The sequence below is a fragment of the Bufo bufo genome (assembly GCF_905171765.1).
Source record: "Bufo bufo chromosome 8 unlocalized genomic scaffold, aBufBuf1.1 SUPER_8_unloc_1, whole genome shotgun sequence".
Taxonomy (NCBI): domain Eukaryota; kingdom Metazoa; phylum Chordata; class Amphibia; order Anura; family Bufonidae; genus Bufo; species Bufo bufo.
In genome coordinates, this window is record NW_024400009.1 from 347,030 (window position 1) to 364,220 (window position 17,191).

Below are 17,191 nucleotides of genomic sequence, written 5' to 3' on the forward strand. Positions count from 1 at the left end.
GGTAAAGACGCCAGAGACTTTGTAGAAAAGGACTTCTACGTAGACGATGGACTCAAATCACTACCCACTGAAGAAGCGGCTATCGATCTGCTCAAAAGGACTCAAAGTATGTTGTACCAAGCTAAACTTAGACTACACAAAATTGCTTCAAACAGCCTGGCCGTTATGAGGGCCTTCGAATCAGGCGATCATGCACCAGGATTCAAGGACATTAACTTGGGACTGGACAGTCCACCTGTGCAGAGGAGCTTGGGCCTCAGATGGGATCTCTCGGCTGACTCCTTCGGTTTTCAGATAAGTTGTGCAGACAAGCCATTCACAAAACGAGGCGTCCTATCAGTGGTAAACAGCCTATTTGATCCGCTGGGATTTGTAGCGCCCATCACCATACAAGGTAAATCTCTACTGAGACAGTTTTCTGAAACAGTCAAGGATTGGGATACCCCACTTCCCTCCGAGAAAGAGCAAAAATGGGAAGCCTGGAAGCGATCTTTGTGTGCCTTGGATGAGATCCACATCCCGAGATGCTATATTAAAACCTCACTTTCCTCTAGCATAAAGAAAGAACTCCACGTGTTCTCGGATGCCTCCACTGAGGCCATCGCAGCGGTTGCCTATCTGAAAGTCACAGAACCCAACAACCAAAATCACGTTGGATTCGTCTTTCGTCCAGAGTTTCTGCTTGGAGAGGCGGACGAATGTGTACAGGAAGTTTTCAGCATCCAGGATCCGGATAATGATCCAGAAATCCGCGCTGAAGTTAGTGCATTAGTCACTGGAACAAAGCAAACCGCCAGCTTCAGTTGTCAGCGCTTTGAACGTTTCTCCAGTTGGATGAGACCCATCGAGAACGTCCCTGATGGGTGAACAGGACTGTATCAAGCTTCGCAGATCTTCTCCATTCCAAGTTGGAAAACAGGACTAATCTATGTTTGCATTCTAACATGTTTTCTTTTACAGGTTGTTTATATTTTATGGACATTCGTCATAGTGAAATCCCCAAAGTGAATTTCAGACGGGGAGTGTGCTGTTCCTTTCATATTGAATTTCTGCACTGTATTATTTCTTGTTTTACCTATGTTGTTTAAATCTATTGTTCTCTGCTGCCATCTGCTGGCCGGAATTTGTATGCTGCACGCTTCGTTCGTTGTCTATAAAGTTTTACGTCTGGGCGTGGTTTTAGCAGCCTTGGGCCTGGTCACTTCCTGTAGCCTTTTTCAGTGCTGCATTCCTTTGTGACTGGAGACACACACCTCGGCTTGTGAAGGCATCAGTTTTTGACCAGCAGTTGCCTCAGCAGTTAGCCTCAGAAAAGACATCCACACCACAGCATCTACTGTATTCCTGTATTACATCACTGTATGTCTGGATCAAATAAACCCACGTTTGATTGCATCCTCATGTCTACATCTGGATCCATCTAACCTGAGCATCTGCCGGTCCGGTCTGCTCCACTGCTTGGATACGAAGGTAGGACAGTCACAAAGTCATTATCAGTTACACCTTCAATCGCCTTCATGTGGGGACAGAACAATATATGCTTGAAAGTCTGTCACACGTACAGTAGCTGAGGATATGGAAGTGTATGCGGAAAAAAGGTGGATGAATGTCCCTCTCCAGGTGGATGAATGGACCTCTCCAGGTGGATGAGTGGACCTCTCCAGGTGGATGAGTGGACCTCTCCAGGTGGATGAGTGGACCTCTCCAGGTGGATGAGTGGACCTCTCCAGGTGGATGAGTGGACCTCTCCAGGTGGATGAGTGGACCTCTCCAGGTGGATGAGTGGACCTCTCCAGGTGGATGAATGGACCTCTCCAGGTGGATGAATGGACCTCTCCAGGTGGATGAATGGACCTCTCCAGGTGGATGAATGGACCTCTCCAGGTGGATGAATGGACCTCTCCAGGTGGATGAATTGACCTCTCCAGGTGGATGAATTGACCTCTCCAGGTGGATGAATTGACCTCTCCAGGTGTATAATTGTACCTCTACAGGTGGATGAATGTACCTCTCTTTCCCCAGGTTTGTTCGTATCCCAAGGACTTTGAGGTTTTTCGAATCTACCTTTCGGCCTACCACCAAGGAGTAGCTGACTGGCTCAGCGCTGCGGCCCAACGTGCTCTGGAGACCAATGACATCTACTTTATTCTAGATTGGAATAGCAATGTGTACTGCAGGTAAGGTGCTGCACAGGTGATACTGGGAGCGGGCAGGAGATGCTAGGGCTAACATTCCAGATATGAGGAAGAGACAGACCTAATGGTACCAGCAGTGATTGTGGCATCTCTATACAGGGATATCCTTTCCAGACAAGAGATCTCCCCACTTATCAACCCTTATGAATTAGGCCCCCTGCTGACCAGCGACACGCGCACTATGCTGGAGCATCAGTACGTCAACCTCACACATCAACGTGTTTCCCTCCGACTGGAAGAAGAGCTAAAGATGGAACAAGATCGCTGGATCCAGACCATGAGAAGTGAGAACCTCCTCTCAGGATTCCATGGGAGGGTTATTCAGGTAAATCCTTTTCTGACCCCTTTCTATTTTCTGACCACTCCATTCTCTGACCGCTGTCCTCTATCCATTCTCTAACCGTTGTCCATTCTCTGACCATTGTCTGAGCACTGTACACTTTCCGTTCTTTGACCGCTGTCCATACTCTGATTGCGGTCCATTTTCTGTTCTCTGACCGCTGTCAACTTTTTGTTCCCTGTCCGCTCTTAATTATCTGTTTTCTGACCGCTGTCCTCTGCCCATTGTCTGAGCACTGTCCATTCTCTGACATCTGTCCTTTCTCTGATTATTGTCCACTTTCCGTTCCCTGACCACTGTCTACTTTCTGTTCTCTGAACGCTTTTCATTATCTGTTCTCTGACCACTGTCCTCTCTACGTTCTCTAACCACTGTCCAACTTTCGTTCTCTGACCACTGTCCATATTCTGTTCTCTGACTGCTCTTTATTATCTGTTCTCTGTCCACTCTTCGTTGTCTGTTCTGAACGCTCTCCGTTCTCTGACCGCTGTCCATTTCCCATTCTCTAACCACTGTTCCTTTTCTGTTCTCGGACTGCTGTCCATTTTCTGGTCTCTAAATGGCACCTACTTTCTGTTCTCCAACCACTGTCCAAATTCTGTTTTCTGACTGCTCTTCATTATTCGTTCTCTGACCGCTGTCTATTTTCTGTTCTCTGACCGCTGTCTATTTTCTGTTCTCTGACCGCTGTCCACTTTCCATTTTCTGAACGCTGTCCACTTTGTTCTCTGACCGCTGTCTATTTTTCATTCTCTGACTGCTGTCCACTTTCTCTTCTCTGACCGCTGTCCACTTTCTCTTCTCGGACCGCTGTCCACTTTCTCTTCTCTGACCGCTGTCCACTTTCTCTTCTCGGACCGCTGTCCACTTTCTCTTCTCGGACCGCTGTCCACTTTCTCTTCTCGGACCGCTGTCCACTTTCTTTAATCGGACCGCTGTCCACTTTCTTTAATCGGACCGCTGTCCACTTTCTTTAATCGGACCACTGACTGTTCTCTCACTGCTTTCCATTTTCCTGTTTCTGACCACTGCCCAATTTCTGTTCCTTGAGAGCTCTTCCTTATCTGTACTCTGACTGCTGTCCACTGTCCATTCTCTGACACCTGTCCACTTTCTGTTCTCTGACCGCTCTTCATTATCTGTACTCTGACTGCTGTCCACTGTCCATTCTCTGAGCTCGGTCCACTTTTTTCTCTGACCGCTCTTCATTATCTGTACTCTGACTACTGTCCACTGTCCATTCTCTGATCGCTGTCCCCTTTCTGTTCTCTGACCGCTGTCTACTTTCTGTTCTCTGACCGCTATCTAGTTTCCGTTCTCTGACCGCTGTCCACTTTCAGTTCTCTGACTGCTGTTCCTCTTTCCATTAGATAATGAAGCCACACATTGACCGGGCGCCGCTGATCAGTGAAGGTTTTGGGGTTATCTTGGCTCTCTCTTGTCTTTGCTGCTTCTCGGATTTCCTGAGCAGGTATTTGCCTTCACAGAAACTAATGCTTGGGCAGTAATTGTGAGGCCTGGATGCTCAATGACCTCTGTGCCCTGCAGTCTAGGAATTCCTTACACTGACCTGACAAATTAGATTTTTACAGGAGTGAAATCTGTGTAATCAGCAATTTACCTGCAATGTCAAAGGTCACATATTAAAGGGTATGTACACCTTTGGGGGCAAATTTTTATTATTGCATTGTATTTTGAGATAAAAATCATTTTTTCTAGCTTGGTTAAAAATATGGAGCCCTTTTCCCTGCACAGGGCTGAGATGCTCTAGTAGCAGGATCAGGGGCGTACAGCCAATATAGGCAGACCACGCAGCTGCTATGGGGCCCGTAGCACAGGGAGGCCCGGAGCGCATGGAAGGCCCCGCCCCCTATGTCTCCAGTTTATAGTTATGTTGTCTGATCGCTACTAGGCTACTACTAGTTATCGGCAAGAATTGAGGGGGCCCACCCACTATGACCTGTCCCCCACTCCCCATGTGCCATCAGATCAGCCCCTCCATGTCCCCAATCTCCCAGTGCCATCAGATCAGCCCCTCCATGTCCCCACTCCCCCAGTGCCATCAGATCAGCCCCTCCATGTCCTCAATCCCCCGGTGCCATCAGATCAGCCCCTCCATGTCCCCACTCCCCCAGTGCCATCAGATCAGCCCCTCCATGTCCCCACTCCCCCAGTGGCATTAGATCAGCACCTTCATGTCCTCTGGTGCCATCAGATCAGCCCCTCCATGTCCCCCAGTGCCATCAGATCAGCCCCTCCATGTCCCCCCTCCCCCAGTGCCATCAGATCAGCCCCTCCATGTCCCCCACTCCCCCAGTGCCAACAGATCAGTCCCTCCATGTCCCCACTCCCCCAGTGCCATCAGATCAGCCCCTCCATGTCCCCACTCCCCCAGTGCCATCAGATCAGCCCCTCCATGTCCCCCACTCCCCCAGTGCCATCAGATCAGCCCCTCCATGTCCCCCACTCCCCCAGTGCCATTAGATCAGTCCCTCCATGTCCCCCACTTCCCCAGTGCCAACAGATCAGTCCCTCCATGTTCCCACTCCCCTAGTGCCATTAGATCAGCCCCTTCATGTCCTCCGTTGCCATCAGATCAGCCCCTCCATGTCCCCCACTGCCATCAGATTAGCCCCTCCATGTCCCCACTCCCCCAGTGCCATCAGATCAGCCCCTCCATGTCCCCCACTGCCATCAGATCAGCCCCTCCATGTCCCCCACTGCCATCAGATCATCCCCTCCATGTCCCCCACTGCCATCAGATCATCCCCTCCATGTCCCCCACTGCCATCAGATCATCCCCTCCATGTCCCCCACTGCCATCAGATTAGCCCCTCCATGTCCCCCACTCCCCCAGTGCCATCAGATTAGCCCCTCCATGTCCCCCACTCCCCCAGTGCCATCAGATCAGCCCCTCCCTGTCCCCCACTCCCCCAGTGCCATCAGATCAGCCCCTCCATGTCCACACTCCCCCAGTGCCATCAGATCAGCCCCTCCATGTCCCCCACTCCCCCAGTGCCATCAGATCAGCCCCTCCATGTCCCCCACTCCCTTAGTGCCATCAGATCAGCCCCTCCCTGTCCCCCACTCCCCCACTGCCATCAGATCAGCCCCTCCATGTCCCCCACTGCCATCAGATCAGCCCCTTCATGTCCTCCGTTGCAATTAGATCAGCCCCTCCATGTCCCCCACTGCCATCAGATTAGCCCCTCCATGTCCCCACTCCCCCAGTGCCATCAGATCAGCCCCTCCATGTCCCCCAGTGCCATCAGATCAGCCCCTCCATGTCCCCCACTGCCATCAGATCAGCCCCTCCATGTCCCCCACTGCCATCAGATCAGCCCCTCCATGTCCCCTAGTGCCATCAGATCAGCCCCTCCATGTCCCCTAGTGCCATCAGATCAGCCCCTCCATGTCCCCTAGTGCCATCAGATCAGCCCCTCCATGTCCCCTAGTGCCATCAGATCAGCCCCTCCATGTCCCCCACTGCCATCAGATCAGCCCCTCCATGTCCCCCACTGCCATCAGATTAGCCCCTCCATGTCCCCACTCCCCCACTGCCATCAGATCAGCCCCTCCATGTCCCCCAGTGCCATCAGATCAGCCCCTTCATGTCCTCCGTTGCCATCAGATCAGCCCCTCCATGTCCCCCACTGCCATCAGATTAGCCCCTCCATGTCCCCACTCCCCCAGTGCCATCAGATCAGCCCCTCCATGTCCCCCAGTGCCATCAGATCAGCCCCTCCATGTCCCCCACTGCCATCAGATCAGCCCCTCCATGTCCCCCACTGCCATCAGATCAGCCCCTCCATGTCCCCCAGTGCCATCAGATCAGCCCCTCCATGTCCCCCACTGCCATCAGATCAGCCCCTCCATGTCCCCCAGTGCCATCAGATCAGCCCCTCCATGTCCCCCAGTGCCATCAGATCAGCCCCTCCATGTCCCCCACTGCCATCAGATCAGCCCCTCCATGTCCCCCACTGCCATCAGATCAGTCCCTCCATGTCCCCACTCCCCCAGTGCCATCAGATCAGTCCCTCCATGTCCCCCACTGCCATCAGATTAGCCCCTCCATGTCCCCACTCCCCCAGTGCCATCAGATCAGCCCCTCCATGTCCCCACTCCCCCAGTGCCATCAGATCAGCCCCTCCATGTCCCCCACTGCCATCAGATTAGCCCCTCCATGTCCCCACTCCCCCAGTGCCATCAGATCAGCCCCTCCATGTCCCCCACTGCCATCAGATCAGCCCCTCCATGTCCCCCACTCCCCCACTGCCATCAGATCAGCCCCTCCATGTCCCCCACTCCCCCAGTGCCATCAGATCAGCCCCTTCATGTCCCCCACTCTCCCAGTGCCATCAGATCAGCCCCTCCATGTCCCCCAGTGCCATCAGATTAGCCCCTCCATGTCCCCACTCCCCCAGTGCCATCAGATCAGCCCCTCCATGTCCCCACTCCCCCCGTACCATCAGATCAGCCCCTCCATGTCCCCACTCCCCCCGTACCATCAGATTAGCCCCTCCATGTCCCCACTCCCCCAGTGCCATCAGATCAGCCCCTCCATGTCCCCACTCCCCCCGTACCATCAGATCAGCCCCTCCATGTCCCCACTCCCCCCGTACCATCAGATCAGCCCCTCCATGTCCCCCACTCCCCCAGTGCCATCAGATCAGCCCCTCCATGTCCCCACTCCCCCCGTACCATCAGATCAGCCCCTCCATGTCCCCACTCCCCCCGTACCATCAGATCAGCCCCTCCATGTCCCCCACTCCCCCAGTGCCATCAGATCAGCCCCTTCATGTCCCCCACTCCAATCTGCATCTGCCCCTCCATCAGGGCCATGTCCCCAGCGCCAGTGAAATAAAATACTTACCCTTTCCTGTAGGGGCGCCCCTCCACAGCTCCTTCCTCTTCTTACAGTGCACTATGACCTGGCTTGATGTGTCAGGATCCAGTTCACTCCCACTCCGTGGTCACATGACACAAATGAATCCTTGATGCAAAAAATTTTTTGCATCCATGATTTTTTTGTATTGAATTACTCGATTCAATTGAGTAATCATTTCAGCCCTAGACTTCTATGTACGCCCCTGAGCAGGATCTCCGTTTTCTCTCTCTTCCGTCAGCCAGCTCAGGTGATGGCTCCTTATCTTTACTCTCTGACATGATAAACACTCATTATAGCTCAGTTCTTATCTTACTGAGAGTCAATCACCTCTTAGTAAGGCTACTTTCACACTAGCGGCAGGACGGATCCGACAGGCTCTTCACCCTGTTCACGGCAGTGCACGGAGAGACGGCCGCCGGACTAAAAGTACTGCATGTCCGACTTTTTAGTCCGGCGGCCTCTCACTGTGCACTGCCGTGCTGCGCTGGAGCTCCACCCCCGTCCCCATTATAGCCAATGGGGACGGAGCGGCAGTCCGGCGGCAGGACGGATGTGACAGGGTAAACAGCCTGTCGGATCCGTCCTGCCGCTAGTGTGAAAGTAGCCTTACTTAGAGATAGGGGTTATTAGATGACCAGCACAAAGTGAAAGTGAAAGTACCAGTCAGACAGCGAGAAAAACAGGTAACCTTTTTAGACAGAACAGCCCAATATTTTTAATAAAGACCAACTGAAAAAAAAAAGATTTTTGCCCAAAATGAGTAAAATGCAATCATAAAAAAAATTGCCTCTGAAGGTCACAGCTCTTAGTCACAGGTCACAGGTCACAGCTCTTAGGCTAGGTCTACACGACGACATTTGTCGCGCGACAAATAGGGCGCAACATTTTGTTGCACCAATGTCGCGCAACAATTTTTATAATGGCAGTCTATAGTGTCGCACTGCAACATGCGACATGCTGCGACTGCGACGCAACAGTCGCAGAAAAATCCATCTCGATGGATTTTCTGCGACTGTTGCGTCGCAGTCGCAGCATGTTGCATGTTGCAGTGCGACACCATAGACTGCCATTATAAAAATTGTCGCGCGACATTGGTGCGACAAATGTCGTCGTGTAGACCTAGCCTTAGTCACTGACCACGATCACAAGTCACAATTCTTAGTCACTGACCACGATCACAGGTCACAGCTCTTAGTCACTGACCACGATCACAGGTCACAGCTCTTAGTCACTGACCACGATCACAGGTCACAGCTCTTAGTCACTGACCACGATCACAGGTCACAGCTCTTAGTCACTGACCACGATCACAGGTCACAGCTCTTAGTCACTGACCACGATCACAGGTCACAGCTCTTAGTCACTGACCACGATCACAGGTCACAGCTCTTAGTCACTGACCACGATCACAGGTCACAGCTCTTAGTCACTGACCACGATCACAGGTCACAGCTCTTAGTCACTGACCACGATCACAGGTCACAGCTCTTAGTCACTGACCACGATCACAGGTCACAGCTCACAGCTCTTAGTCACTGATCACAGGTCACAGCTCTTGTCACAGACCACGATCACAAGTCACAGACCACGATCACAGATCGCAGCTCTTAGTCACAGACCACGATCACAAGTCACAGACCACGATCACAGATCGCAGCTCTTAGTCACAGACCACGATCACAAGTCACAGACCACGATCACTGATCACAGGTCACAATTCTTAGTCACAGACCACGATCACAGGTCACAGCTCTTAGTCACAGACCACGATCACAAGTCACAGCTCTTAGTCACAGACCACGATCACAGGTCACAATTCTTAGTCACAGACCACGATCACAAGTCACAGCTCTTAGTCACAGACCACGATCACAGGTCACAGCTCTTAGTCACAGACCACGATCACAAGTCACAGCTCTTAGTCACAGACCACGATCACAGGTCACAGCTCTTAGTCACAGACCACGATCACAAGTAACAGCTTTTAGTCACAGACCACGATCACAGGTCACAGCTCTTAGTCACAGACCACGATCACAGGTCACAATTCTTAGTCACAGACCACGATCACTGATCACAGCTCTTAGTCACAGACCACGATCACAGGTCACAATTCTTAGTCACAGACCACGATCACTGATCACAGCTCTTAGTCACTGACCACGATCACAAGTCACAGCTCTTAGTCACAGACCACGATCACAGGTCACAGCTCTTAGTCACAGACCACGATCACAAGTCACAGCTCTTAGTCACAGACCACGATCACAGGTCACAGCTCTTAGTCACAGACCACGATCACTGATCACAGCTCTTAGTCACAGACCACGATCACTGATCACAGGTCACAATTCTTAGTCACAGACCACGATCACTGATCACAGCTCTTAGTCACTGACCACGATCACAGGTCACAGCTCTTAGTCACTGATCACAGGTCACAGGTCACAATTCTTAGTCACTGACCACGATCACAGGTCACAGGCTGCAGTCACAGGTCATGATACAAGATCAGCGATTATTCTGAGTTCTCCCCCTCACATTTTTTCTTCTCCCTTCATCCAGATTCCAAAAGTCTATAGAGAGATTTAATTTGGAGCAGGAGAGGCTAATGGAGACAACCGAGGCCTTCATCTACCGCATCATCAGCATCGTCAACTGCTGCCCCCCATTTCGGTGAGTGACCTTCACATTCTGTAGGTCAATTGTAATTCCTCGTCTAGTAAAAGAAAAGAAAAGTACAGGCAACACATGACAGCAGTGATATAGTAAATATACAGCATGGCGCCACCTAATGTCAGGAGGAGCATAGTACAGGCAATACATGACAGCAGTGATATAGTAAATATACAGCACGGCGCCACCTAATGGCGGGAGGAGCATAGTACAGGCAATACATGACAGCAGTGATATAGTAAATATACAGCACGGCGCCACCTAATGGCGGGAGGAGCATAGTACAGGCAATACATGACAGCAGTGATATAGTAAATATACAGCACGGTGCCACCTAATGTCAGGAGGAGCATAGTACAGGCAATACATGACAGCACCGATATAGTAAATATACAGCACGGCGCCACCTAATGGCGAGAGGAGCATAGTACAAGCAATACATGACAGCAGTGATATAGTAAATATACAGCACGGTGCCACCTAATGTCAGGAGGAGCATAGTACAGGCAATACATGACAGCAGTGATATAGTAAATATACAGCACGGCGCCACCTAATGTCAGGAGGAGCATAGTACAGGCAACACATGACAGCAGTGATATAGTAAATATACAGCACGGCGCCACCTAATGTCAGGAGGAGCATAGTACAGGCAATACATGACAGCAGTGATATAGTAAATATACAGCACGGCGCCACCTAATGTCAGGAGGAGCATAGTACAGGCAACACATGACAGCAGTGATATAGTAAATATACAGCACGGCGCCACCTAATGTCAGGAGGAGCATAGTACAGGCAATACATGACAGCAGTGATATAGTAAATATACAGCACGGCGCCACCTAATGTCAGGAGGAGCATAGTACAGGCAACACATGACAGCAGTGATATAGTAAATATACAGCACGGCGCCACCTAATGTCAGGAGGAGCATAGTACAGGCAATACATGACAGCAGTGATATAGTAAATATACAGCACGGCGCCACCTAATGTCAGGAGGAGCATAGTACAGGCAATACATGACAGCAGTGATATAGTAAATATACAGCATGGCGCCACCTAATGTCAGGAGGAGCATAGTACAGGCAATACATGACAGCAGTGATATAGTATATATATACAGCACGGCGCCACCTAATGGCGGGAGGAGCATAGTACAGGCAACACATGACAGCAGTGATATAGTAAATATACAGCACGGCGCCACCTGATGTCAGGAGGAGCATAGTACAGGCAATACATGACAGCAGTGATATAGTAAATATACAGCACGGCGCCACCTGATGTCAGGAGGAGCATAGTACAAGCAATACATGACAGCAGTGATATAGTAAATATACAGCACGGCGCCACCTAATGTCAGGAGGAGCATAGTACAAGCAATACATGACAGCACCGATATAGTAAATATACAGCACGGCGCCACCTAATGTCAGGAGGAGCATAGTACAAGAAATACATGACAGCAGTGATATAGTAAATATACAGCACGGCGCCACCTAATGGCGGGAGGAGCATAGTACAGGCAATACATGACAGCAGTGATATAGTAAATATACAGCACAGCGCCACCTAATGTCAGGAGGAGCATAGTACAAGCAATACATGACAGTAGTGATATAGTAAATATACAGCACAGCGCCACCTAATGTCAGGAGGAGCATAGTACAGGCAATACATGACAGCAGTGATATAGTAAATATACAGCACGGCGCCACCTAATGTCAGGAGGAGCATAGTACAGGCAATACATGACAGCAGTGATATAGTAAATATACAGCACGGTGCCACCTAATGGCGAGAGGAGCATAGTACAAGCAATACATGACAGCACCGATATAGTATATATACACAGCACGGCGCCACCTAATGTCAGGAGGAGCATAGTACAGGCAACACATGACAGCAGTGATATAGTATATATACAGCACGGCGCCACCTAATGTCAGGAGGAGCATAGTACAGGCAATACATGACAGCAGTGATATAGTAAATATACAGCACGGCGCCACCTAATGGCGGGAGGAGCATAGTACAGGCAATACATGACAGCAGTGATATAGTAAATATACAGCACAGCGCCACCTAATGTCAGGAGGAGCATAGTACAAGCAATACATGACAGCAGTGATATAGTAAATATACAGCACAGCGCCACCTAATGTCAGGAGGAGCATAGTACAGGCAATACATGACAGCAGTGATATAGTAAATATACAGCACGGCGCCACCTAATGTCAGGAGGAGCATAGTACAAGCAATACATGACAGCAGTGATATAGTAAATATACAGCACGGCGCCACCTAATGTCAGGAGGAGCATAGTACAGGCAATACATGACAGCAGTGATATAGTAAATATACAGCACGGTGCCACCTAATGGCGAGAGGAGCATAGTACAAGCAATACATGACAGCACCGATATAGTATATATACAGCACGGCGCCACCTAATGTCAGGAGGAGCATAGTACAGGCAACACATGACAGCAGTGATATAGTATATATACAGCACGGCGCCACCTGATGTCAGGAGGAGCATAGTACAGGCAATACATGACAGCAGTGATATAGTATATATACAGCACGGCGCCACCTAATGGCGGGAGGAGCATAGTACAGGCAATACATGACAGCAGTGATATAGTAAATATACAGCACAGCGCCACCTAATGTCAGGAGGAGCATAGTACAAGCAATACATGACAGCAGTGATATAGTAAATATACAGCACGGCGCCACCTAATGGCGAGAGGAGCATAGTACAAGCAATACATGACAGCAGTGATATAGTAAATATACAGCACGGCGCCACCTAATGGCGAGAGGAGCATAGTACAGGCAATACATGACAGCAGTGATATAGTATATATATACAGCACGGCGCCACCTAATGGCGGGAGGAGCATAGTACAGGCAATACATGACAGCAGTGATATAGTAAATATACAGCACGGCGCCACCTGATGTCAGGAGGAGCATAGTACAGGCAATACATGACAGCAGTGATATAGTAAATATACAGCACGGCGCCACCTAATGTCAGGAGGAGCATAGTACAAGAAATACATGACAGCAGTGATATAGTATATATACAGCACGGCGCCACCTAATGTCAGGAGGAGCATAGTACAAGAAATACATGACAGCAGTGATATAGTAAATATACAGCACGGCGCCACCTAATGGCAGGAGGAGCATAGTACAGGCAATACATGACAGCAGTGATATAGTAAATATACAGCACGGCGCCACCTAATGTCAGGAGGAGCATAGTACAAGCAATACATGACAGCAGTGATATAGTATATATACAGCACGGCGCCACCTAATGGCGGGAGGAGCAGATTACAGCTGATGATTTTTATGGATAACTCTTTCCCAAGCAGGGAGAATTCTCCGTCTTTAAAACATTTTTCTATAAACTCCATTCCTAGAAAAGATTATGTGAGTAATAGAAATGTCGTGGCTTTTAACCTGTGAACTTTCTCCTTAGGGAATTTGCCAATCGCATGGCGCAGCTCGCTAAAGGAGATGGAGGGGATCTTCTGCGTCAGTCCGAGGGGTCTCTTGACCGGATCACTGCGCTCGCCACTCGAGCCATCTCGGAACTGATTGTGCAGGACATAAAGGTACAACCCTGTTGTGTAGATAGAAGCCTAGCCTTCCCGTGATAAAATTAGTCAGTCAGAGTGAAGGGGCGAATTAAACAGGTGGGATGTTTTCTGCGTGCGTTCTATTTCCGCCACCTCCAGGTCCGTGAACTCCTCTTAACCCCAGGAGCCTTGTTCGCAGTCGCAGATTAGGCGGAAGCTGATCCCGTTCTCCTTGCTTCACATCTTGCTCACAGGTGAGGGATATGCTCCTGGACGGAAATCCTCTAGCGTGCCGTTTCTTCATCTATCAAGGATGTTCCTGGACAGAAACTCATGGAAAGAGAAAAAAACGGACGCCGTTGGAAGATCCACGGGTTGTGCAATAAACGCTTACAGAATAAAAGATTAAAATATTGTTCCATTAAAACATCGCAAGATGCCGACCACTTTCATCTCACCGCTTCTTCAAGGGCTCTGGGTGCATCCTGGAATCAGGCTTCTGGGGTCAAGAGGAGTTCGCGGAACTGGAGGCGGCGAGACGCACGCAGAATGCAGAAAAGACGCCACTTGTTTAATTTGCTCCAAGTCTCTGCCTCGTCCCACGTCAGGTTTGGCTTTTATGCTGGCAGTGATCTTGGCAGTGCTCCATGGATCGGACATACCACCGCACTCTGTCCTGTCCATTTATGGGCTCATTCAATAAGACAGGCTTTTTAGACAGCGGTCCTAATTCCCCTTGCGCTGGCACCGACCTCTCCATTACTTAATGTAAAATGATAAATGTGACAGGCCTGCCATCCGGCCCCCTTCCCCACCCACGCCTTGCCCCCTTTTTTGGACCTGGCATGAGCAGATTCGGCCGCAAATCCACCCTCAGATTTTCATTGCAAGAGGATGTAATGGGAGTCAATGGCTCCATAAGGAGACAGGAGGACAATGACAGACGTCTGCACCTTCATGGGACTTGGCCTCTATAGTTCCAGAGTCTACAAACGATGATTGGAAGGGCTAGGAACGAAACCACCGCAGAAAAGTGTGAAGGGCTTTTACCAGAGGAGTCACATATGGCACAAAACCCACTCGAGGTCTGCTAGGCGCAGGTTCCACTTCCAGGACTCGTCCCACCTGTCGGTAGAACGGGCCCTCTTCTCCCCCTGATATATAGTGGAGCCAGAGATGGACACTCGCCCATCCTCGCTCGTGTGTGCTACTCTTCTCTGACCTGGAAATTCCATGACAAGCATCTGTGCACATAGGAATTGTGGGCCACATGTGGCCCCTGGTCTTCATTAAAGGACCTGGGTCATTATTTCCACACATAGATCTTTTGGGATAGTTAGGACAATGGTAAAACTTGTAAGTCTCCATTGTCTCCACCCAACACCAATCATAGTGCTGATGGGCACAGGGGAGCTGTGAAGATGCTCAGGAACGTTCTCTTCTTATGGCCCAGCTGGATCCTCCATTGTCTGAAGCAGCACTTTATTACCATCAGGTCATTACTTCCATTCTCATATGGCCTTGGCCACCGCTCCCCTCATCCATTCATCAGCTATGACCTCTGCTTTAGGGTCTCTCTCTTTTTGTAATCCAATGTACAACAGCCATTTTCCAAGAAGCTCCTGGGTCGTCGATGGCTGAACAATTCTGATGCATGTGATGGGATTGTGTCCATCCTGGAGGAACACACATCTGCTCTGCGCAAACTAAGCCAAGGACCTTACCAGGTACGTGTCCTCAAGGGTGGCTAATGTGCACGTAGCCCATCTGTCACCAGGGTAGTGCTCATAGAGGTCAGCATATTCATTTCTAGGACTCTCTGAGGTAGTATAGAGCAGTGTTCTTCATCTCCAGTCCTCAGGACCACCTGCCGGTCATGATTTGAGAATATCCCACAGAATGGAAACCTGTGGTAAGTCCTAATGCATGGACAATAATTATATCACCTGCTAAATACTAAGGAAATCCTAAAAGCAAGGCCGGCAGGGGGACCCTGAGGACTGGAACTGAGGAACACTGGTATAAAGGATTCAGGATGTCCTGTTCTCCCCAGGCCGCCATTTCAGAGCTTCATCGCAGCATTCTGCTGGAGTTTGTTCGTCCTCTCATACAAGGCAAAATGTCCTGCACTACTTCAAAGACAAGGAGGAAAGTGGCCTCCAAGCTGAGAGAAGAGTCTAAGCAGCTGGTGCAGATCTTCAGCAGGTTGGTAAGTGATGATGTCTGAAGCTGTGATCTTGAGCTGAGTCCTCAGAGCTTTTCCTATTATAATATGTGGCTTTACTTTCCTTAGGACTCTCCCCAAACCACCCTGGACCAGGTCATCCCCCGTCTGACTGAGATCCTTGTGCTGGAGGATATATCATCTATCCAGATGGAAGTGGGGATGCTGGTGTCCGACTTCCCAGATTTCAGGTCAGTGCATGCTCCTAATGGTTTCCTATGGTGATGGGTGTAAGAAATTATATACGGGCCTTCTGGTGGAGGGAGACCAACCCAGGTGACGTGCACCCACTAAAGCCTCTAAAGAGAAGAGTGCTGTGGTCAACACCCTGTTTACTCGGATGTAAGAGCTGTGTCTTGCCTCCTTTATGACCCCATCACCTGCTCACCTTTGTACTGCTTTTTTTGCTGACCATTCATGTCCTTCTCTCAGGAAGCGTCATCTGTCTTCTCTTCTGGATGTTCGTGGCCTGTGGGACCCAAGCTCCAGGCATCAGATCTTGGCTGTCCTCCATGACTTAGAAGGTGGTGCAGATGCTTTGACTCCTTGCCGGAGTACTCCTGGCTTTTTCTCTGACATCAGTATCACACGAGACACCCGCTGCATAAGCATCAGTCTCTCCAGGGCGTCTCAGTTTGGTCGCAGGACTTTGAGTCGGCTCAGTCATCGAGGAAGAAACATTTCAAGCTCTTCTGATGGTGGTTTAGATAATGGTGAAGAGGATACACAGCTCTAGATCCCCATGCATTGTATGGCCTGGGTCGTAGCAGTCAATGGAGAAATCATGAACACTTCCTGAGCAAGACATAAGACCTCTCCGTGTGGAGTTAATAACCATCATTAGCTTGTCACTACAAGGGATCCACTCCCACAACCCCCAGCAGATCGGCCGCTATCTGTAGGGTCAAGGCCTTAAGAACGTCCCATACTTCTCAAGCAGAGTCTCATATTGGGCCATGGAAGCGTCTTCTGGAGTGTAATAAGACTAAAGCTTTCAGCAGATGCCCTCCGTGGATATGTAGAATATACGCTAAGTGATAATAAAGATTAATTTAACAGCAGATAGTGGCCTCGTCATTTCCACATCACTCCTAAAATGTCTGGTCCTGATAACATGAGAATGATCTTCGCTACATGTGCAGTGAAGCTCCCTTAATCTGGTGGGAACAGGGCCCTGGATTAGTAGAGGTTCCGGATTAGGACTATTGCACAAAAGCTCTTCAGAAAGAGGAATGGCCACCAAGGTCATCAGAGCTAGCGGTGCGGA

The 17,191-nt window shown here is 49.9% G+C and overlaps 1 protein-coding gene across 2 annotated transcripts in view; it reads left to right on the forward strand.

The window, feature by feature from the left end:
- The window catches only part of EXOC3L2 (exocyst complex component 3 like 2), a 64,198-nt gene extending 47,213 nt beyond the window's left edge, over positions 1–16,985 (forward strand). Inside the window, exons 4-12 of one of the 2 annotated variants that reach the window (XR_005775041.1) lie at positions 2,023–2,177; positions 2,295–2,520; positions 3,906–4,006; positions 9,989–10,099; positions 13,601–13,736; positions 15,305–15,427; positions 15,754–15,905; positions 15,994–16,115; positions 16,357–16,499. Coding sequence is in view for 1 of the 2 variants with exons in the window: in XM_040413082.1 (XP_040269016.1) it covers positions 2,023–2,177; positions 2,295–2,520; positions 3,906–4,006; positions 9,989–10,099; positions 13,601–13,736; positions 15,305–15,427; positions 15,754–15,909; positions 15,994–16,115; positions 16,357–16,660 (1,434 nt within the window). In the remaining variant the exon portion in view is untranslated. Of the gene's footprint in view, positions 1–2,022; positions 2,178–2,294; positions 2,521–3,905; positions 4,007–9,988; positions 10,100–13,600; positions 13,737–15,304; positions 15,428–15,753; positions 15,910–15,993; positions 16,116–16,356 lie in introns of both variants that reach the window. The other variant, XM_040413082.1, reaches the window with a different exon arrangement.
- Positions 16,986–17,191: the final 206 nt, after the last annotated feature.